Source organism: Clupea harengus, chromosome 9 (assembly GCF_900700415.2).
Source record: "Clupea harengus chromosome 9, Ch_v2.0.2, whole genome shotgun sequence".
In the NCBI taxonomy this organism is placed as follows: domain Eukaryota; kingdom Metazoa; phylum Chordata; class Actinopteri; order Clupeiformes; family Clupeidae; genus Clupea; species Clupea harengus.
In genome coordinates, this window is record NC_045160.1 from 22357872 (window position 1) to 22382054 (window position 24183).

Sequence of the window (24183 nt, forward strand, 5' to 3'; positions counted from 1 at the left end):
CGAGGTCTAAATGAATGAACCCTCTTGAACAGACAATATTTAATTATTCAGCATGAATATGTTAATGCAGGGACAACACATTCAGAGTCTGGGTTAATTTTCTTGCTTTTGCATTCAATAATGATAACTGATCATGATAACAGCAATTATAGATAGATCATTTTTTATTTTATTTAGATAAGATATTTAAATCAATTTGTCTTTTTGTATTTATTTATTAAGTATGACCTTCCCAATACAAGCAAAGCAGAGATTGCAGTTAAAGTTTTAAATGTATTTATGCAGAAGCTGAATGAGAATCTGGGCAAATCGTCTTCACCTCAAGGTGATCTTGCCCCGGTGCCAGGCTAAAACCGCTGATGAATGGAATACTGAAGATTTGAAGGGAACACCTGTTGTCATACCAGGCTGAACGCAAGGTCTGACAGTGTTTGCATCTGCGCAGAAAACATAAACCTAACCATTCCACGTACAAAGAAAAATAAAACACACACACAAATATTTCCGCAGCCATAAACTGACACGAGCTCTATCTACTGTCATATATCGCTTGCATCGCTACTTATTGAAAGCGAAATAAAGATTTTCTTAGCGTTGTAGTTTACAATGCTTCGGGGCATTTTCAAAGCTGTATGAATGTGTGCCAGAGAAACAGAAACAAGTCATGCCCCCTCTAATACAATTAATTTGTTCTGCTTAATTGGCCGGGTGATGCCGATTAGCCCGCGGGTGTGATCTGCCCCTCGGGATAGAGAAGTCCCATTCGCATTAACCTCTCCATCTCAAATGATGGTACCACAGGGTTTTAGTCGACCTTTTCAGACATACAGTATTGTCATATCAACAATCATTTAAAAGTATAAAACGAATAGTACAAGTTGGCCTATTGTTAGTGTACTTAAAAAAATCGACCGTAATACCTTTTTTTAAAAAATGTTTTTACTTTACAAATATTTTCACTGATTGTGTAGGCCTTTACTTAAACATTGCACGCTATCTATCATTTCAGAAACACCCACAGCGTGATTTATATCTTGATTGGATTGCAAGCCCTGGTAGCCTGTATTTATGATAAATCGTTTGAAAATTACACATAAGCTACAGATGAAAACTATACAGTTGCAACATGGGGACTGTTGTAGCTTTCTTAATTTCTCAGCTCGTTTCTACGGTAATAGAACTCACAGACAATATGTGTGAAGGCATCAGCATGCTGCTTTCACACTAGCAGGTTGTGTCTCAACCCATGTTTAAAAGCTAGACATACGTCGTTTTTTTGGGCAAGTTTGAAACTTTTAATCTTTGCGCAAGATTATGACAGGAACACAAGTAGGCTAACAGGTAGTTGTGTGATGGGTGATTTACGAACTAGATGCCAGTATGATTATTAGCTGCCTAGGCCTACAATGTGTCGTTTTCCAATTATCTTATCAAATATGAGGAGAAGTCTGCTAGGGACAATTGTAACATGCATTACAATTAGTTGCAACCACCAAGCGTTGCTAGCAAGTGAAATAGGCTAGCCACTTCTGCAAAAATGTGACATCCTTGGTTTGTAAAGGACAACTGTTACAACTGACCCCGACACGATACAACTGTCCCCAAGGCACTCACTGCTTTTAGATAAAAAAAATAGGGAAAGGCACACATGCTTGAATTAGTGCAGTGGATATAGAGTCGAAAGATATAGGCCTGTGTTGCATATGTTAAAATGAAAGGTGTCACTTTTTTTAACAACAAGAAAAAAACCCAACAAAAAGTGTTACAACTCTAGCCTACGTGGCGTCCCCTACATAGGCTAATTCAACATGGAACTCAACATTGCTGATGTCACCCAGTTTTTAAATAAGACTGGACTATAACATATTCAGAGGCCGGAAATAACCTTTGACACATTTTTTATTTGTATATTTTTTATAATGATCTATAGGCTACCGGCCAATCTGCGTGCCAGTGAGACCCACTGAAAACAATGAGATTAAGACCGTGTCATCGCTTGATTGTTTGTTTGTCCGTAAAATACATGCGTCACTGAAATTAATATGGGAAAGACCTCTGCAACAACACTCATCTAAATTGGAGAATTCAGGTTATTAAACATTAGTGATAACTAGGCGACGTATGATCAGTACAGTGTTATCATCATACCGTGGCATCAGATTACAGAAAACAATACATTTAACCTATCCTACATTGCGCATAGGTTATGCGAGCCAGCGTTATTGCGCAAAAATGCAGTGGATCTGGATTGAGTAGTAACCCACAACACAGACTGACAGCGTCTCAATAAGAGTGGCTAAACATCGCCACCTTGTGGTTGATTAGATTCACTTTTGTGAACGTGTACGTTTCTGCGATGGACGTCAAAATATTACATCTGTGGCTAAATTGTATTTAATCTGAAGTTCCGTAATAATAATGCATCATTCAAGTGTATGGTCATAGTGTGTACAGTGTTCACATTTCCAGGGAGGAATTAACACTGTGCTGGTTGGTGCTAAGAAATAAGCAAAATAAAAACTGTTCTTAAAATGTATATTTATTCATGTATGATGAAAATACAACGGCACTGTATTTACTTTATATTTTAAGCACTGCACAGTTTGGTGAAATGGCCATTTTAACCTGGGGTTGTGACAGGGCATTTGCTGGTGAAAGGGTGTCATCTGTTCAGTGATAATGTACATGAAATGTTAAGAGGGCAAGGCATCCACACTTCCAACTTTGAAAAACTACTGTTTTGTAAATTAGCATAACAGCATAAATCCCCTTCCGCCACTGTGCATTTCTATCTTATATGCAATAAAAGGTAACATAGTTGCACCAGAACTCCATGCCAAACCAAGCCTCTTTTGTTTGTGTGTGTATTTGTGCGCATACACGTGTGTGTGTGTGTGTGTGTGTGTGTGTGTGTGTGAGAGTGTGTGTGTGTATGTTGTGTGTGTGCATCCAGCTGTGCCTCCTGTGGGTCTAGTGTCTTGTGAGGGTGGACGTGAACTCATTCCCTCTCGGAGATGGCCACCAGGTGAGAGTCGATCTCTGCCTCGCTGAGCGTCCTGCGTAAGCATGGAGACATGAAGGATGATTATGAGAGACATTCTGTTTTAATTTGATTTATTTCCATAGTAACATCAACAATGAGAACCAAGGGATGAAGGTGGGCTAAGACTTTTAATGAAATACTGTCAGAGACTTATAGAACACAAAACAGCATTTGATAATTTCTATTTATTTTATATTTTATGATTTTGTAAATGTCTTGTATGTTGTAGTTATTTTATATTTTATGATTTTATAAATGTATTGTATGTTGCAGTTATTTTGTCCCACTGGTTTGCTGGCTGTACCTGAATTTAGGCTGTTCTTTGGTGACCACACCCACTTCCAGCTCTGTAGGCTTGAAGTCCATGGAGAGGATTGAGGAAAGACAGGAGATGGCCATCTGACGAGAGAAAGAGAGAGAGAGAGAACGAGAGAGAGAGAGGACGAGAGAGAAACAGAGAGAGAATGTATGGAATCAGTGAGGGACAAAAAGTACTAGGAAGCAATTAATGCTATAGAGGTCTTATGACTCCATCACTAAGGCCTGTGGTGTCAGCCCTCAAGGATGACTGGAAAACAACAACAAGCTAATCAACAACCGATGAACCGATACCTACGTCAATAACATCCGCTTTCGCATAATTAGTAGCCTAGTGTAAGTGCAGTCGGATTATCTTATCACTGCGGAATGTCTTTATAAATGTGTAGGAGTCCCTTAATTCTGCTGTTCATGTGCATGCAGTGAGTGTCTCATGTATGAAATGTAAATAATTAAAACTCAAACGTCCAAGAACTGTCCTGTACAGTGGCCGCTCCTAGCAGAAGCCAGGGGAGGCCAGACTTCCTCAGAATTAAATTATATGACACGTAAAAATCTCTGTATCAATACACAGAAATATATATGAAATGTACTTAATGAAACATTTCATGACATTATTTATCAATTGTGTTTGTGTACATTATACTGTATATTTACCATGACTGGTGATAGGAAAGCTTTTCAATGTCAAATCGTAAGCTCGTGGCTTTACAGTAAACTTAACAGTACAGATTAATGCTGCCGAGGGGAAGCCAAACTAGGTTCACGTCCACTCTCACAATTTGTTTTTAGAAAAAATTGCCAATCAGCGTTGAGTGTTGTACCGCTCTGACTGGACTGAGGAGGAGAAATAATGCCCTGTGGGTGTGTAGAGGATGCCCAGGAATGTTTGGACGCCATGGAAACATACAGCAAATTGCAAGTGGACGGGCGAGGGAATCCAACCTGGTATGGTCTCCACACCAATCAGATCAGAAATACAGTCATGCCAAGATATGACAAACTATTAAACTGAATGCCATACATTGAGTTTAGTCAGTGAACTGCCATTGTAAATGTGTCTCAATGAAATGCTAATATGTTGATATATTTCTTGTTACACATCTGTATGGTCACGATGCCTTATGAGTAAATGAAAGGGAGAAATACGGAAGAGTTATCAGTTGTGTAAAAAACTGAGAAAAGGAAAAGATTCCCTAGCTGCAGCTCAAGACGATACTTAAGCTAACTTACTGTTGAAAAGGACGACATGAGGACATCATGAGCGATTGAATTAGCCTATTTGTCCTGGTCAGTTAACGAACAAAGGAAAAAGTACACAGGAAGCAGCCCATTGGTGTGATAATTCAATCAATCTGTCTTTTAATTGTGATGCTTAGTGACAAACGATCTCCTAGGCTATGCTACAGCTAAACTGATTTTGTTGCTCTGCTAGCCTTACAGACTATAAGTACTGCTTATGTTCAACACACCTTTTGAAACAGCTTCTCCCTCTTATTGTGAGTAAAGGTAGATCTGTGATATCCTTGTAACATTGCCACTGCAAATTCGTAGTCAATCCTCTGTATCATATAACTACACCTACTGCTTTCCCTACCCCCACGTCCAAATTCATGTTGGGGGTTGCAAACGTTGCGTATCGCAACTGGTCCTGTACAGCCTATTATGTCTATTATTATCGTGTAATATCTAATGTATGTATATATATATATATATATAAAAAAAGTTCAATAGAGACATTTGTCCGCTTTCCTTACCTCCACACTCCTCTCATATGTCAGCTCTGGTTTCTTTTTCAGCTTTTTCTCTAGGTAGCTGTTAGCCTCCGTTTGCTTGGCCCCCACCCCAGTGGCCCTGAAGCCACAGTAGTAACCAGCCGGGTCACACTTTAACAGCACAGGGCCCTTCTGGGGGTCCATGGCAACCAGGATCATACCTGTCACAGAAGGAACAGGAATGAAAGGGAGGGTTCAGATCTCCATGACGACAGAGGGAGTTGTGAGGCGAAAGTGAGACATTCTGAGAGAAATGAGACTTGAGACTTGAGACTTTGGAACAATTAGGTTAATGGATTTAACTGACCACATACATTTTTGGTTTTGGTAAAATGATAAAGACTTTGCCCAAACTAACGTCCACTTTCCCAAAGAAACTGTTAAGGGTTAAGCTCACTCACAGCATCCTAGCGGCCTCATCTCGGCGTTCTGCGTGTAGACCTGCGAGATGTCCGCCAAGCGGCGACACAACATGTCCGCGTTGATGTCATAGCCAAACTTGTACTTCCACTCTGCGGCCTCCACTCGCGCTCGGTGCACCTGTGAGCGACTGTCCCCTGGAGGAGGAGAGGGACACACACACACACACACACACACACACCATGTTTTGAGAGGGGGACAGACATGTTTTGAGAGGGGGACAAACATGTTTTGAGAGGGTGTTCTTTTCTGTGTTTGAACGCATTAGGATTTATTTGCTGGAGTAAGTGTGTGTCTTATTTGTGTGAATAGTTTGGTGTGTGTTCGTGCAGGTTAGCAGGTCTCCAGTTTGGGAGTAGGAGGGTATAATGTGTGTGTGTGTATATGAGTGTGTCTGTACGTGTATGTGTATATAAGTGTGTCTGTACATGTGTGTGTGTATGAGTGTGTCTGTACATGTGTGTGTGTATGAGTGTGTCTGTACGTGTATGTGTGTATGAGTGTGTCTGTACGTGTATGGGTATATGAGTGTGTCTGTACGTGTGTGTGTATATGAGTGTGTCCGTACATGTGTGTGTGTGTATGAGTGTGTCTGTACGTGTATGTGTGTATGAGTGTGTCTGTACGTGTATGGGTATATGAGTGTGTCTGTACGTGTGTGTGTATATGAGTGTGTCCGTACATGTGTGTGTGTATATGAGAGCGTCTGTACGCGCGTGTGTCTATATGAATGTGTCTGTACGTGTGTGTGTGTATATGAGTGTGTCTGTATGTGTGTGTGTATATGAGTGTGTCTGTACATGTGTGTGTGTGTGTGAGTGTGTCTGTACGTGTATGTGTATATGAGTGTGTCTGTACATGTGCGTGTGTGTATGAGTGTGTCTGTACATGTGTGTGTGTATATGAGTGTGTCTGTACATGTGTGTGTGTATATGAGTGTGTCTGTATGAGTGTGTCTGTACATGTGTGTGTGTGTATGAGTGTGTCTGTACATGTGTGTGTGTATATGAGAGTGTCTGTACATGTGTTTGTGTATATGAGTGTGTCTGTACGTGTGTGTGTGTGTGTGTGTGGAGTGTGTCTGTATGTGTGTGTGTGTGTATGAGTGTGTCTGTACGTGTGTGTCTGTACATGTGTGTGTGTGTCTACATGTGTGTGTGTGTATGAGTGTGTCTGTATGTGTGTGTGTGTATGAGTGTGTCTGTACATGTGTGTGTGTGTCTACATGTGTGTGTGTGTGTATGAGTGTGTCTGTATGTGTGTGTGTGTGGACTGTGTCTGTACATCCATGTTTGTCTGTCTGGTCAACATGATTAACTAAAATTGCACCACAGAACTAGACCCATCAGCAATTCTCTTTAAATTAAATCTATTAAACAGGCAGGTGAAACACAATGTTTTTTTGTTTGTTTTTTTAACTAGGAAAAAGACACACACCATAGTGTCCAGTCATGACACATCCTATGCGGGGGGTGAGAGAGAATACGTTGGTCAATGTAGATGGGTCCAGGAGCTTATCCTGTGGATAGAAATATATAAATATATATATATTATACAAATAGAAATAACTATCCAGAAATATATGTATGTGTCCAAAAACACTCCAGCAAGACAATATGCTACAGAATTGTACACTCAAGTAACTGACATTTCCTGCAATCTGGAAATCTGAAATCTCAAATAGGACATTCAACACTTTAAGAACTATGCTGGCAAGCTTTGAAATAAAAGTAAAAGAACGACGCTATGCCAAATGCTAACTGTCAGCAAAAATGCTGAGATGCAATGCTGTCACACTTCAGTTGCTGACAGAAACTTTCCCTTTACCTTTAAGGCTTTCCTTACTGATAGCCAGTGCATCGTCTAGACACTTGCTGCCTGTTGAATGCCTATGGCCCTGATCTAGCAGGGGTTCATCCCAGAGTTTGATTGTATCTGCCATCTCAATGTATCTGCCATGTTTGCATCTCAAAGTACACCCAGACAGGCTGAATACATATGACTATGATAAGAAAGTCGCATATTCTGGCTTCAGGTGAAGCATCTTACCGGGACTTTCTTCTGCGTGACCACAACGGCACAATCCTTCCCTCGGACCCCCACCGACGTCAGGCCACTTTGTGCAATGGCTTTGAAGGCATATTCTGCACGAAATGGTAGGGAAACATCACATACAGAAAAATAAAGTTAATAAGTCAACGGCCAAAAGAAGGAGATAACAGAACTCCAAAGTGAATGGTCACACTAGGCCGGAGCATGAAAACATGCTAAAATGCACTATGCTGCCATACTAATGGAAATTGTCTGCAAGATGATTAAGTGGACCGCCCCAAAGTATTTAAAACGCGTTATTGTTTCAAGTCATCAATGGATAACATTTGTCCCTGCAGTCATGCACAAACAATACAGTCGCAATAAGCAAGTGATAACCTTACCGACTTGATAAAGACGGCCCTCTGGTGAGAATATTGTTATGTGACGATCAAAACCAGCATTCGAACCCCGAGACATCACAGTAAATTAAACTAATAACTCTTATTCTATGAAAACGGGTTATAAGCTCTCATATCAAATGGATATAACTACACGAAAGTGTCTAGCACCAAAGCACGACAACGAGTAAGCTATGATGCAGCTTTTCAAATCAACTTCCCGGTGTTGAATCTTTTGCTTTCTCTTTCTTTTTCGTAATGAACCAAGCGAGGGACGATGGGATATTTTTTTAATTCAGGGAAGTTGTAGTTCTTGTCTTGAACTCCTAACATTTTGTAAGAAAAATAAAGTGTTGTAAAAAAACACACGAAAATACAAGGAACTCTTTTTTTCGGCACTATAACCAAGCAGGCTATTTTACAATTTTCTTCTGACAACATTGTATGGATTAGACGGAGTGTTGAGTGTAATGACAGCGATGTCTCCACCTGTAAAACAAGTAACGTTAAAGACCCACCCCCGTCTCTGCCTTTCTGCCTTGCTACTTATACCAGAGATTACTCAGTTACTCAGAAGCTACTCTGTTAAAGTTACTCTTTCCCAGTTAAAGTAGGAACCAAATGGCAAGCCGTCGGGTTGGATTCTGCTTAAGTGACAAGAAAAGAAGAAGAATAAATTTGTCAGCGTTTTCGGACCTCTGTGCGTAAGTCACACAGGCAACTGTAATGCTGTTGTCGCTACCTCCATTGAGATAAATTGAGATCCTGTGACACGTTTTCTTTGCTCTACTTTACAGGGGTCGCGGCATTGAGGTGGTGGAGGTAAGTTCAGCTGTATATGTTTATTTGGCAACTCATGGTTTCCGCCGTAAATGTCACAGGAAAGAACGTTGGGCACACGAGAGGAATCATATTGTACTGAGTGAAGTTTAACCAGTCTTGTTGAGGAGAAATGTACACTGTTACTCATTATATTGGAGTTAATGAATATCAAATATCTCGTTTTTGTACACCAGCATTAACTGACACAAGCAATCAGGCGTTTCTTTCTCTTGTCTGCAGCAGATGACTTGATATTCATGGCCTGAGCAGCCCTGTCATTGCCACCTGTGGACACCTGTTCCTCTATCACAAGACAATAGATACAAAAGAGGCTGTTATGGGCTTGGTTAAGGCAAACATATCTCTGTGCGTTAAACTGATCACAAGAAGACAATAGATAAGAACGAGGCTGTTATAGGCTTGATTAAGTCAAACATATCTCTGTGTGCTAAACTAATCACTGATATGTTCACAGTTAGCTAAATTGCTAATTTTGCCAGCTGAGAAACGCCTTAAAAAGCCCTAACAGGCGGCTCAAAATGGGGACCTATCCATTAGGCTTACTCAATTATCACTTCCTCTGCTGTTGTTTTGTCATTGTCTGGGCAGTTTGGTTTTCAAGCCTGTATTTCCTTGTGTTGGGTTGGCTCATTGTAAGAAACCACTGTAGCCTCCAGTAGCAGGTAGGCTCTGAATGGTGTCCGGCCCTGATCTACAAAGGTCAAGTCACGTCCAGAACCAACCTAATGTCAGCCTCTATCTAATGGTCTACTGTTTGGTACAATAATACTCTGTTGTTGGATTCTTTGTTTCTCTTTTTGTCGGCTACTAACCATATCACATTGACAGGCCTGCATAGGTAGCTTGGATACCCATGACCCATGAAATTAAATTAATTAGGAAAGCCAAAGAGTCCCCAAAAATTATAAAGTTTCTCCACAGATAGATCTCAGCCAACCAATGGCATCACAAGGCCCGTTCAATGTCATCGTGCACAAACTCTCTGATGTCATCGTGGAGGCTGAGTATGACAGCCAATCACAACAACTCCTCAGTAATTTCCAGGTAAGATGTTAGATTATAGAATGCGATAGAATTAGACTAAACAGCTTCCGGGAGGGTTTTGTAAAGGATCATTTCGGAAGATGTTATATTGTGTTAGTGAATGCTGTACGTGTTCTATTTCAGAATTACATCTCGGCACACCCCCAGACGTTGCTGCTGGACCCTCTGCCAGCTATGACCCAGCTCCTGGACCGCTTCGCATCCTACCGCATCATGAGCCAGTTACAAAACACTTTGAAAGGTCTAACAGGACCACGGACATATCTTATTATCTTATTAGCAGTGTCTCCTCTCCTTGTCCATACAGAAGAAAAAAGTGTGAGCTTTGTGAAAAGTTTAATTGGACCAATCAATGTAGGTTCATCTCAAAACAATAGGAGCAGAAAATTGCTTATCTTAAAAGACCTTAAAACTCAACATTGTTGCTCAGCTAAAAACCCAAATGATTCCACTAGCTATCGGCCAGATGTTTCTAAGTAGAATCTTCAAGGATTAGAAACAGAAAGAAGACCCATAAAAGTCATAATTAAAAAGACATAAGTGTATTTTCCTCTCTCTAGGAAAAAGCATCTGTTGTCCACCGTACCTGGAGATCAATACCAGCGACCCATCTGTGATACAGGCCGCTGTACGGAGCAGACAGCTGAGCTACCCTCTGAGTCAGTGAAACACGTTCATCAGATTATATACCAGCCTGAAAGACCTGTTTTACATACCACATAACTAGAAACTAGAAACTATAGGCTAAAGATATGCTGTAAATAATTTCGAAAGTATTTCTCCTGTAGGGTTAAATATGTAGCGTGCCACTTTTTCATTAAAATAGATCATGTGAGAGATCACTTTCTTGCAAATCATTTCTTATCTAATCCAGAAGCACTGGTAATACTGCTGCAGGAGAGCACAGGGAAATTAATGTGTTCTTTAACATTGTAATGGGTAATTCTTGCAGGAAGTGAATAGTTGTATAGAAAGTATTTGTGTTGATATTTGAAATATTAGTAGTGTAGTCATGTACACGTTGTGTTTCCACTTCACAGTTTGCAAAACCAGAGTGGCCCATGGATCTCGTTCTCATGAGGTATGTCGTTGTTCAAAGTGTTTTTTTTTTAACACTCTTTAGTGTTTCCCCTTTACGATACATCCCTTTCCCTTTTTACTGTGGATTTGTCTATGATCGTATGTGAACCTCGTGGAACTACGCCCAATCCTAGCCAGATCTCAGCCAGATATCAGCCAGATCTCAGCCAGTTCTCAGCCAGATCCTGGTATCTAGCATGTACCCCATGACGCTGTACAGAACAGACTGATTTGTGGATCAGTTTCACCCTTTCACCACAACAGGCCCAGCTCTACAGTGCTGTGTGAGGGGGCATTGCACCCCGAAACTAGTCCTGCCCACGCTTAATTAAAATGCATGTTGAACATTGCCTCACTGCGTGGCTACATGGCAGCCTCCCCACTAAATGTTCTGTTTCTGCTTCACACATTTCTTCAACCTGTAAGCTCTGTAGAGTAATGCATTTTTTTTTTTTATAAATAATGATAATGATGAAGATATGTGTGTTTCTCTGGCACATCCTGTAGATGTCTCTGATCTTCAGCGAGGTGCGCTTGTGCGACGTCCGCTCGCCCTGCATACTGCAGAGCTTCGTGAACCACGGCGCGGTGCTGCACAAGGTGTTTGTGGTGGGAGACGACCACTTCACCGTGGAGAGGCCCTCGCTCAAGAACTTCCCCCCCGGGCCGTGTGGTCAGTATGGCCCCCCAGTGGGCAAACGCCGTTCACTCTTGACATTTCTGTTTAGGACCCAGCCAGATCTCAGTGACACCATGACAATGTACCCCATGACACTTACAGAACAGACTGATTTGTGGATCAGTTGTGGATCTACAGTGCTGTGTGAGGGGGCATTGCACCCCGAAACTAGTGTTGCGCACGCTTAATTAAAATGCATGTTGAATATTGCCTCACACCGTTCACCCACGACATTTCTGTTTAGGACCTTCAGACTTTAGGGCACTTAAAATTACCCGAGATAGGGAATTGTGTAGATCCTTCATGGCAAATAGGTTTATACCTAGGAAACCTTCATAGACTTTAAGTATTATATAATAGAAAGGTTCTTCCATAGGAGCGACTTTTCCTTCAATTTTGTTGTTGAGGGATGAGCTGAGGTTGTGAATACACGTGAGGCCATGGTGACATCTGATTGAATGTATGAAGATAGCCTCTTAACCTCTCTGCAGACTGAAGAACTATTTTATGGCTTTGTTGAAAGAAATGAGCTCTGGTTTTAAAATTCTGCCTTCCTTTTTATCCTACCTTCTCAGACAGGTCGACCATTTTCTTCAACAGCCACGATGTCTCAAAGCCGGAGTCCTCCTCCCATCTGACTGCGGTAAGTGTGACCCAGCTGCCGTTATTTTCTCTTATTATATTCCCGGCAATCCAGGTCAATGTGCCCCTTTTGAGGCGTCCATTATATTTGACATTTGAAACAAGCCTCTGGCTGGTAATCCTGGCTGACACAGGGAGGGGGGAGGGGGGTACGAGAGCAACACCGGGCCGAGGGTTGAGCATGATGTGCAAATTGAAATTGGAATGTTATGTTAGTGACCTTCCACAGAATCCTATTGATGACCACATTAATGGTGGTCCCTTTAGTAGGCCTTTACAAGAGGTTCAAGGATTCACTGTGTCCTCACTCATAGTCAAGCAGAGCACTACATTTAGCAGACGCGTTTCTCCAAAGCATCTTACAGCACAGCACAGCACATGTATACATCCTCATCAGCGTGTGTGTGAAGGGCGTGGAGCACATGACCTCAGAGCTGTTAGCACCTTGCTCTACCACAGATGAGCACACAGGAAGACACAACACAACACACGGCCTTGTGTGATGACGACCTCAATCTCCTCTTGCCCTCTGGGTGGTGCCATGCTACAGCTGACATATATACACACACACAGATATATATATATATATAACTAAAATATATAAATATATATATATATAAACATAGAACTAAACATAGTTATATACATAGTTATATACTGTATCTTAATATGTTTTTGAGGGGCTCTGGTTTGCCTGATGAATTTGATTTATGCATAATTAGTATGCCAGCTGGCCATGCAAGCATGTCAACAACAACAAAAAAAGAGAAACAATGGACTGATTACACCCTCAGCCTGTCCTCATGCCCATTGTCTCCTCTTGCCAGCTGGATGATACCATGCCACGGCTGCCGCCTCCTAGCAGCGACGCCATGGTGGCGCTGGTGAGACAACTGCGGGTGGAGCTGGGTATGGCGCTGTTTGGGGTCGACGTCATCGTCAACATCCACACACACACCCTCACCGTCATCGACATCAACATCTTCCCAGGTAGGGTATGAACATGGATGGATCTCAGCAGAAAGGCTTTGAAAAGGTTTCAGCTGCTGTTAGCATGTGTGTGTGTGTGTGTGTGTGTGTGTGTGTGTGTGTGTGTGTGTGTGTGTGTGTGTGTGTGTGTGTGTGTGTGTGTGTGTGTGTGTGTGTGTGTGTGTGTTGTTCATGATATTACGCTTTAGATATTAGATTAGATTATTAGATTCAACTTTATTGTCATTGCACAGAGTACAAGTACTGAGCCAACGAAATGCAGTTTAGCATCCAACCAGAAGTGCAAAATAGCAAAAAGTGCAGAGTATGTGCATATGTAAAGTGGAGTAAGTGAATAAATAAATATATATGTACAGTAAGAAATAGATATGTAATATGAACAGAATTGGGACTAGCAGCAGTTGAGGTAAGAAGTGTAGATATGATAAGTATATAAAAAGTGCAGGTGTAGGTATTAGTGGTGGTAATAAGTGAAATGAAATGAAGTGAATGAGGTAGTAGTAATACAATGTTATTGTATGGTGTAAGTACGATTAATACAGTTATTACAGTAATAAGTGGGATGTACAGTAGTAAAAAGTACACGTGCATATAGGCAATCAGTTAATTAAATTACTGCAGCCATTTCTATGCAGTGAAACAGATTATCTTACCATGTGGTCTCCTTGATGGATCACGCCAAGGATTTCGTTTTTTAAACACTCAGGGTTGAAGGTTCATTAATTCAATGCCACATTGCTCTGGTTGACTGGAATTTGGACTTACTGGTTCACATAAAACAGAGTTGAAAAGACGATAAGACAAGAACATTTATAATTCATAAAAACTTACCCTTACACAACTCCATTTTGAATGTATAGTTTTATTTCATGAAGTTGGTTTCAGCTGATAGTGGTGGGCAGTGTCTCCAAAAAATAAGGCCTAAATACCCCAGAGAAACCAGTGGCAATATCAATATCAATGACAATATCTGTTCTTTCATCTTTCTTTCTCTCTGTTCTTCCTTCTTTCCTCTTTCTTAGGTTATGAAGGGGTCCCCCAGTTCTTCTCTTCACTCCTTAGTTACATAGAATCCATCATGGAGAAACAAGGGCCTTCAGAGCCTGCAGTAGACCCTGACTTAAGTCCCCAGCCTTCTCACTGTCATGAGGAGCTGTGTCCAGCAGGGGGCGACAAATTCTGACCTTGTATTATTCGCTGCGGAAAAATCCAAACACATAAGGAACAGTGGTACATGAAAACTAACACCATGGCGGTGGTTTTATTTGTGTTAGTTAACACAAGAAAGTGCCAAGAGTTTGTGTAGCCGAACACGGCCACTTTTTACTCCGGCTTCTCGTCACAGGCAGTGAGTTTCCTGTGTCAGCATGGAAGTGTTATTTACAAAGAACAAGTGGAGGGAAGTCTTTTCTGGAATGGAGTTGTCTGAATGCTATCAGGAGGTCCATTTTGATGTCTAAATGGCCTTATGTTTTATGGGGTTTACTTTCCTCTTCTCTCCTGTTTAGGGATGCTTTCGGGATATGTGTGGGTAGTCAGGGACGTTGTGATAAACATGATATGTTTGGGGAGTCAGGGACATTGTGATAAACATGTGTAGATATTTAGATGAAGTCTGAAGAGATGTGAGATAAACAAACCATAGAAGACTTTTAGGAATTCAAGTCATACACCGGACACTATTTTAATACAACATATAGATGAGATAGATAGATAATAGACAGATAATATGTGTTGTACAGTGACGTTTTAGCGATAAACACACACCATCAAGCAGAACGTGACTTCCACTGGGCTTTTATTGACAGTCCATTTAGCATAAGACACAACAGGCACAAATACCAACTGACCAATCACTGACCAGCGCAATCCCTTATCTTCCACCACTACTCATTTCACACAGGTCTTTGCAAAAATAAACGTGGACACAACACTCCTTTTCCCATACCGTAACAGTGGAGATTCATCAGGAAATATATCATCCTCTTACAGTTGTCTATAAGAGGTGTCTATAGGTGGTCAATAGGTCATCGTATATATATATACATTACAATTGCTTTTTCATTCTCTGGAAATACATACATTCAAAAGATTATACAAAGACACAAGTACACTGCATGTAAGTGTTGGTTAAAAGTGGCATTTTCCCTTACCCTGCTATAGGAGTATGAGTGTCATTTAACAGAATAACTTGGATATAATGATACATACAAAAAGTTAATATATTTATATATATATAAGGTACTTTATATTGACACGTGTTCAGAATAAAATAGTTTATTTTGGCTATTCTATTGCATATTTTCTAAGTATATACTTTATGTATCGCTTTAATACTTATTGCAAGCTTTGGGGATTTCCACTTGGTTATGAGTGGAAAAACCGAAACAGTCAAATACTGAAGGTGTTTCATTAATTTTATATTAATTCTTGTTTTTCTTGGCCTACAGTCCTTGCAAGTAATATCCTTGGCTTAGTATTGATTAGAGGAAATGGATAGTTTTGGTGATCAAACACCCCACATTGCAAAGAACTGGGCAGATTTAAAAAATAAAATGGCTTTTAATCTCAAACTAGTCATTGCTCTGATTGGCTGGTACTGTACACAAGTGCAAACCTTGGAGAAGAACCGCAGTGTCTCTACGGCAACACGGGTCAAGTGTCACTGGAACACGAAGACAACAAACAACGACTTAAGCTCCACTTTAAACAGAAAAACAAAACAAAAGACAAGAACAAGCTATTTCTCCTTTGGTAACCTTGGCATTGATGTTACACACAAACTACTATCACATAAAAAGATCTCACCTCAGTTTTTGTCTCCGTTTAACAGTCTTTCTTGTTTTTGTCTAACAGTGTTTGAGCCAAATGCCACGCAACCCTCAATGAACAGCTAACAAGCTAACGGTCAAAGCTAATATTCAGGGTGACGCACTGCCTCGAGATAACAGTCATCACAGCAGCTTTCATGTTAACAAATGACATTCTGATCATTAATTACTGACAAACACTGACAGTGTGTAAAGAACTCCATCAGAGTTAGGTATATCGTATGTTGAAGGTAAGTTCACTATTTAAACTATCAAAACTGAAACAGATAACACTCGAGTGGAATAGCTCTACGGTATTACGTGGGTTTCCATATGTGCAAGTCAACACCCATGATTTATAATGTCTGAAAAAATAAAGTTTTCTCTCAGTTTTGAGAGGACTGTGTGTCCTGTATTTAACACCGTATTTGACCAGACATGGAGCCCACCAGAGGCTAGGGAGAGATCTAAATATGGACAGTGCTAACTGAGCTGGTGATTCACTTTAGATGAAGGTAGTACGTGTTCAAAACAAGTGTTTTGTCAATGTACATGTCAAAGTGTGCAATGTCATGTGTCAGTCTTGTTGATCAAAGATGACACGATCCTGTGAGCGCATATCTCAGTGTGTGTGTGTGTGTGTGAGTGAGTGAGTGTGTGTGTGTGTATGTGTGTGTGAGTGAGTGAGTGAGTGTGTGTGTGTGTATGTGTGTGTGTGTGTGTGAGAGAGTGAGTGTGTGTGTGTGAGTGTGTGTGTGAGTGAGTTGTCATGGTCTCAGCCCAGTCGCATTGCTCTCAGTTCTGATGCCACTCGGCGTAGTTCCGTCTCAATCTCCAGCAGTTCCTGCGAACACAAAAACGTGGCACTGTTCTTAAGCATAAACACGCACAAACCCATCATTCTATGATAGCGGTCTCAGCTGTTACTTATTGTTTATATATAACTAGAAAATTAATAAAATGATTACGCTCCATTTAGAGATGGACTTAACATTAACGCTCACATTTCGGAACCATTTAGAGTTTCTTTTGTTCAATGGTTCTGTCAGTGGTTAAGATGAAGGCTTAGGGGGAAACAGGTTGTGTCAAACTCACCAGATCCTCTTCTTCCTCGTCCCCTTCTTCCTCATCTTGATCCTCATCCTCCTCTTCCTCATCATCCTCGCCCTCATCCCGCTCCTCATCCTCATACCTGTCCCTGTCAAACTGACGGGTGGCCTCGTCACTGGCGTTCTCCATCACTCTCTTCTGCTGCGGCTCTTTCAACTCGCTTTCTCCTCTTGACACCTCCTTCCCTCCCTCTCCCTTCACCACCTGCATCTTCTTCTCCTCCACCGGCTTCTCTCCCTCCTTCTCTTCTTTTTTCTCGTCTTCGCTTGTGCTCTCCTTGTCCAGCGGCGCCTCCTCCACCTGCACGTGCTTCATCTTCCTAAGGAGCTCCTGCAGCTCCTCTTCCTTCTCCTCCTTCTCTTTGTCCTTCTCCCACTTCTTGGTCGTGTCTTTCTGCTCCTCCAGGAGCTGCTTCAGCTCCCGCTCCACCTTCTCCTTCTCCACCATCAGCTCCACTTCGTTCTTCCTCCTCTCCTCGCTCCTCTTCCTCTCCACGTCCTCCAGCTTCTCCGCCTGGGCCTTCTTCACCTCCTCCTCCTCCTCGAACTCCCCCCCCTTGGCTTTCTTCTCGTCCATCGCCTCCTCCTTCTCCGGTTTCTCTTTCCGCTCCGTCCTCTCCTTGGCCGCCTCGTATCTCTTCTTCTTCAGCTCCCTGAGGAGCTCCTCCAGCTCCTGGTCCTTGTCCTGCTCTTTGTCCCTCTTGCGGATCTCCTTGGCCAGCAGCTCCTCCAGCTCGCGAGCCTTCTCCTCTTCGTCTGCGTCCGAGTGCTTGCCCTGCTCCAGCCGCGGCTCCTCCATCATCTCCCCCGCACTCTTCTTCTCTCGATCTTCCTCTTCCTCCTCCTCCTCCTCCTCCTCGAACGGCTCGTCCATGGCGGGCCCATTGCCGAGGTCATCCTCTTCCTCGTCAAAGTCGTCTTGGTCATCCTCGTCTTCCTCACCGTGCCATCCTGCTTTGTTTTTCCCACCCTCTTCCAGGTCACGGGCGTAATCCCTCTGTCTCTGCAGCTCTGTAAGAAAGAACAAAATCACCAATGGGGATTCGGTCACAAAACATAGTGATCACAGTATAGGTGATTTATGGATTATAACATAGTGATCACAGTACAGGAGATTATGGATTATAACTTTACAAAAGAACGAACTGAAAAACAGATAATACCACTGTATATTGACTCACAACACTGTGTGTAATGTGATAGTATCGTTGCTTATTCAAGTGTAGTGACATGGTATCAGTCACCCAGGCCAGTACGTGGAAGCAGAAGTGGTATTGATCCAGGCACATTCAGCTCTCAGATACTACACACGGATGATGAGCCCTTTTTCTGCATGACTGAGAGAGAGCGAGCGAGTAAAGAACACAAGAGGCCTTTGAGACCATGGACTCCGGTGGGGGGGTGGGGGGCTGGGGGGTTCTTACCCTCTTCGGCCAGCTCCTGGAGTTCCTTCAGCAGACCCACATGCCTCTGTTCAGCAGTCAGACTGTCCTCCACTGCCACCACACCAGGAGACAAGAAAGGTTGTTATAAACACCCAGAGACAAGAGAAAGGGTTATTGTAAACACCCAGAGACTAGACAAAGGGTTATTATAAACACCCAGAGACAAGAAGGGTTATTATGAGGAAATACTGGAAGTAGTACTTCATGTATCTATAATGCATCACAGAGCTCCAATAGCCATTTAGCATTTCATTCTTTACCTGAGAAGACAATATTTATTGCTCATATATCACATTCATTTTAAAATGACAATTCACAGTATGTAGGGCTCTACCAACAATTACAACAATACACACACACACACACAATTGCATTCACAGGCAGTTCCAAGCATTTATTGAGCATGTCCTATGGTTAAATGGCGTATTTCAAGCTGGGATTAGGTATTGGGCCGTGTATTCTGGGCACAGTGCCTGTCTGAGGAAGGAGGACAGAGAAGAGAGGTGATGTCACCTGTCAGCTGCCTGTCACATGGGGGATGTGGAGCGCCAGCTCTGCTGCTCACAGAGTCCTGCTGGACACAGTCGGTTGCCTGCGGCCACACACATATAAACACACCCACACCCACACACACACACACACACACACACACACACATAAACACACCCGCACCCACACACATACACACACGCAAAAACACACCCACACACACACATAAACACACCCACACACAGACATACGTTAACACACCCACACACACACACACACACACACATAAACACACCGACACACACAAATAAACACACACACACACACACAAAGAGAGAGAGACAGAGAGAAAGAGAGAGAAACATGCGCACACACAGATGCAAATTAATCCTGCATATGTATGACTTCAGCATTCCTTGAAAAAAAATCAATGCGACAGAACAGATTGAAATTTGTACAAAATCTAAATGAAAACAGAAAAACAATCACACGAACACAACAAGCGCCATTACATAAGGCTCTTACAGTTGGAAAAATAAATTAAAAAAGAACACAATTTGTCTCTGACCTTCCCATCCTGTAGTGGCAGGCATCCCCCTGTAAAAGAAGATGACAGGGGAGACATGAGGTGAAAGAACCTTTAATCCCACACACACACACACACACACACTCCCACACACACACACACACACACACACTCCCACACACCCAAGCCTCATCCTAAAACACAAGCTCGTACCCCTATGCCCATAAAGTGCACCGCCAAATCACACTTTCGCGACATAGTAGAATAGCACAGTAGGGTTCGCTTTCTTCCCTCATACAACAAATATTCATCAGTTGGAGCTCGAGACTTTGTGGCAAAGTCAGGTGTGATTATCTAACATCCATAGAGTGAAGGTACTTAAATGTCCTCCAGCCAGAAAGTGTTTAAATGGACTGCAGCCAATTAAAAAGGAGCTTAAAATTGTTCCCCTGGTGCACTTCCGGCTAGGAACCCCTGTACTACTTCACACTCGCTGTAAAAAAAAAATATCAGATCTAATTCCACAGCCAGTGTCACAGTGTAATTGCACCATTAAGCACAGTATGTAACAAACTACTTATTAGGTTTACCAGCATTTTAATTCTCTACTTACATAACACCAACCCTCCTCAACTCTATTCAACTCTACTCCACTCTACTATCTCAACTCTAGACATAACCCATGTTTTACGTCATTAAAAAACACCAATGTGCTGCTACTCTTTGTTCCGGAAATATACTACATTGGACTAAACAATATAGCTACGCGTGCACAAGGGCTGTTTAATATACCGAAAAAGTGTGACCTCATTTTGTTTTAATTGATTGTCAGGCTGTGTGGAGTGGGATAATTGATCACTTGATTAACTGTGAATGTTTAAAATGGAGGTCTCCAGTCAGACTAAAAGGTGCGTAAGCTCTCCCATGGTGTGCTATTATCTTACCAGGCCCCATGCCTCTACTGCGTGGCCTCTCAAAGAGCACGAATGAAATCATGTTTTGAACACCGGCAGAGATTACCAAGCCCCGTGGAGAGGGATAATTGATCACTGCCCGTTCTTTTTAGCCGGGCCCCGTGAGGTGATAACAGCTCGCCCTGGTCAACGAGTGTTCCCACGCATCAGCATTCTAATCTGCAATCCCCTGCTTATTGGCTTGGAGTCACCTTGCAAGCACATGCCAGGCAGAGAGTACTGAGGGCCTAATGTGTAAAAAGAGAACTGACGTCAACACGTGCGGCCTGGCCATCCCGGTTTTAAGAGTAAATCTAGCCTACTAGAAGTACATTACAACACAGGCCAGACAGATAAACAAACAGATTGATTGATCCAGGGGCTGGATTTAAACCATGTAACCTGTCTCCACATCGGCACTGTAGATCTATAAAAATCTATGCCAAATTAAATGATTACAACAAACAGTATGTGGAAAGCAAGCACAACATGTTTTTACCACACAGCGTGCAGTATTAAATCACTTTTATGGAAATATGGAAAGTAACACAGCTTTCACACACATCCGGTCTTGAAACGCCCACTGGGAGTTATTTAACCAAGCACTCGTGTGCATTGACTGTCACCTGCGCACGACCAAGTAATCCATGGACTAGATTAGATGCCATGGATGAAATCTGGTACTTTAAGTGAGGCCAACGGACTATAGCATGGACCCACCTGAACCACCACTCCTTCTGTCATAAGGAAAGGAAGCAGGGCTATTAACCATTTGAAACATCCCTGTAGTAAACATCCCTATTTGTGTAAAGCTCTACAAGGTGCTTCGATAATACTGGACAGGCTTATGGGAACTCGCACACACCATATTTGAAACAGCTTGTAAACATCCCTGTCAATGTAAATATCCTGTCAGCTCTACAAAGTGCTTCGATTATGCTGGACAGGCTTATGGGAGATCGCGCACACCATGTTATGTAATCGGTTCCAAGTTTAGTCTCTGGAGATCGAACAACTATATAGCACCATACGTAGGATTTATCTTTTCTTATTATTGGTGTTAAAAGGAAGCCAAAAAAAAAACCCACCATTATTTTAACGCTACCCCTTCATAACCATACCTGAACAAATGAGAAATACCAAAGTGGCATTTTTTAATGTAGGCTAAATAAATGGTAAATCGCTGTGTGTTTGGCAACGCGTACCAAAAACATGTCTAACAAAATGCCTCTGCACTGTTTATCATGAAATGCACTACAGAACCCCTCTCAATGTTTACATGCTGTCACCATGGCTGGTCTGTTCATTATGAGGAACAACAGCTCCTTCGGCACATCTCCACTTACCACCAGTGAGGGTCCAGAGAATTGTCGCAAAAATCAGTGCCCCCATCAAGGCCTTCAAAAGGATAGTAGTAACCTTGAGATCCGGCGCTTCAGAGTACCAGGTGCATGAGGAGACGCTATGGCGTAGAGTAGATGGTCGGCGAACGGCACGGTCGAGAAGGTAACGGTAGGAGAATATGAAGACCGGTGCTATCAAACGACGTCACTCGTGGATAAATAAATGTAAATAAATACGAGCGCAAAGCAAAACCCCACTTCCGCCCCCGTCGGAGTATTTGCCTGTTGATGAGACAGTCTATTCCATCAGCACAGGTGTATGGTTAGAAGAGACGAATTCCCGTTCCTTACCAGTGGCGAGCACTGTTTTTCCATACACGTTCCTGCCAGGGCGCGCGCACGACACAGCGTCCTAATTACATCCAGTACTCGTTTTGAAGACACATTCAGACTGAGTTGAATGTGAGATGTCTTCTAAATTATTAACTACAGACTGATGTTGTGTTATAAATTGAATGTATTCACATAATACTATTAATCCTTAGTAGCTGTTACTGCAGACAATTTACGTTGCATTATACACAAATAGTTTCATGACCTGAAACCTAATAATAGCAGCCCTATATAATTATTAGGTTTATGGTAGTGCGTTGTGTCATGCGATCATCACACCATTAACCTCTTCTTTGGAGTAAACGGATTTTTTTTTTTACAAATAATATCCATTGTTAGTAGTGAGCTGTTTAGGTAGGCCTAGGTTGTATAGGTTGTCTAAGACTGACTTATAACAAACAAAATTGACTGAATAACAATATTATTACTAATCAAGAGGTCTGTCCCCAAGATAGCATGGACCGTGTTGTCACTAAGAACACTAAAGCCTGTATAAAACTCTCCGATGGCCGCTAGATGTCGGTCTTGTAGCAGTGTTTGTTCAGCGATCTGTTTCGTTTTCTTAGTTTTCCACAACCAAAGTGTCTCTGTCAAACTCGGTATAAACACAGCCACTGTTCTGTTTGTTCTGCCCAAACAAGATTTGTATTGTGTTGTAAGGACACACTGATACAGGTCTGTCTGACCTATCCACAGTAACAGAAATTTCATGTAGAGATATATTAAAATCTTTGTGTAAAACCTTGAAAAAGTTCATGTCATGTAAAACTAACAAAGTCCTATAAGGGGATAGAAATGTACGCAATTGTTCAGTATAGTTTCCAATTGTTGAGATACACTATCACACAGTGTACACACATTTACACATACTGTATGTCTTTCTCAGGAAGTTTCCAAGTTTTATGGAAAGGTGAGAGGGACAGCATTACCCATTCCTGAGGGAAGTGAGGAAAGTGAATCAAGCTGTGATGAGGACGAGGTAGTTGTAGGGCCTTTCTGTGTGGAGTTTGCATGTTCTCCCCGTGTTCACAAGGGGTTTCCTCCACTAAGGACCCCAACAGAAAAAACATGCAAAATAACAGAACATATGTCCATCCCTGACCAAAGATGGACAGTTCACTTCACTTGGTCCCCGGGCGCTACAAGCTGCCCACTGCTCCTGGGGGATCCTTGAGGAAGGACGGTCCAGGATGGGAAAAAGCAGAAAATAAATTCACCGCGACCTCAGGCCTACCTGCGTGTGTGTGTGTGTGTGTGTGTGTGTGTGTGTGTCCTGTGTCGCCTCCATATATGCACGTGTGTGTTCCAGTGTGTCGTGTGTGCCATTAAAAACCTGACAAAGTTCTTAATTATTGTAAGAGTACAGAATGTTAGGAATCACCAAGAGGAAGACTGCAGCAGTGATGCGGAGAGTGGTGAGGGAGAACTGGATGAGGATGAGGAGCCAGACAGTGAGGAGAGTCTTGTACCAGAGAAAGGTTGCAGGTTTTTTTGGAAGTCAGGGATCCGTATCCATTACCCTGTCTGGAAGATGCGTCTAGCCTCTGTAGAAAGGGTGCATTCCCTCATCTCATTACTTTAGGCAGATGTTCCCTACTGAGTGCCTCAAACACTTTGTACAGCAGACCAGTCTTTACTCTGTGCAGAATAATGTGAATACACCCCTGAACTGTACAGAGAAGGAAATAGAGCAGTTCATCGGCTGTGCCTTTCATATGTCTGTCTACGGCGTGCCCTCAACACGCATGTGCTGGCAGGCACGCTATCGCATAGACAAAATAGCAGATGTGATGACAATAAGAAGATGGGAACAAGTCAAGGCAAATTTGCATTTCAGTGACAATACTAG

At 42.2% G+C, this 24183-nt stretch overlaps 3 protein-coding genes across 4 annotated transcripts; 1 reads left to right on the forward strand and 2 right to left on the reverse strand.

The window, feature by feature from the left end:
- Positions 1–2800: 2800 nt before the first annotated feature.
- On the reverse strand, positions 2801–8237 carry psma6l (proteasome 20S subunit alpha 6, like). The gene is made up of 7 exons (XM_012838356.3): positions 7992–8237; positions 7606–7700; positions 6994–7075; positions 5538–5693; positions 5119–5297; positions 3348–3442; positions 2801–3056 (listed from the first exon to the last, which is right to left on the reverse strand). Exons 1-7 carry the CDS (start codon positions 8065–8067, stop codon positions 2999–3001), a joined length of 741 nt encoding a protein of 246 aa, XP_012693810.1. The 5' UTR covers positions 8068–8237; the 3' UTR covers positions 2801–2998.
- Positions 8238–8240: 3 nt separating this feature from the next.
- LOC105909690 (inositol-tetrakisphosphate 1-kinase-like) lies at positions 8241–15211 on the forward strand. 2 transcript variants are annotated; one of them, XM_012838332.2, is made up of 10 exons: positions 8241–8692; positions 8786–8810; positions 9753–9875; positions 9999–10116; positions 10436–10534; positions 10916–10956; positions 11463–11628; positions 12210–12277; positions 13104–13266; positions 14289–15211. In XM_012838332.2, the coding sequence occupies exons 1-10, from the start codon at positions 8610–8612 to the stop codon at positions 14447–14449; spliced, it is 1047 nt and encodes a 348-aa protein (XP_012693786.1). In that variant the 5' UTR covers positions 8241–8609; the 3' UTR covers positions 14450–15211. The 2 variants fall into 2 exon arrangements, with proteins under 2 accessions (XP_012693786.1, XP_031429722.1); XM_031573862.2 differs by having other exon boundaries at positions 8595–8688.
- Positions 15212–16768: 1557 nt separating this feature from the next.
- LOC116221854 (DNA ligase 1) lies at positions 16769–22349 on the reverse strand. Its single transcript, XM_031573860.1, has 6 exons — positions 21945–22349; positions 19688–19716; positions 19144–19222; positions 18610–18681; positions 17172–18196; positions 16769–16920 (listed from the first exon to the last, which is right to left on the reverse strand). Exons 1-6 carry the CDS (start codon positions 21988–21990, stop codon positions 16852–16854), a joined length of 1320 nt encoding a protein of 439 aa, XP_031429720.1. The 5' UTR covers positions 21991–22349; the 3' UTR covers positions 16769–16851.
- Positions 22350–24183: the final 1834 nt, after the last annotated feature.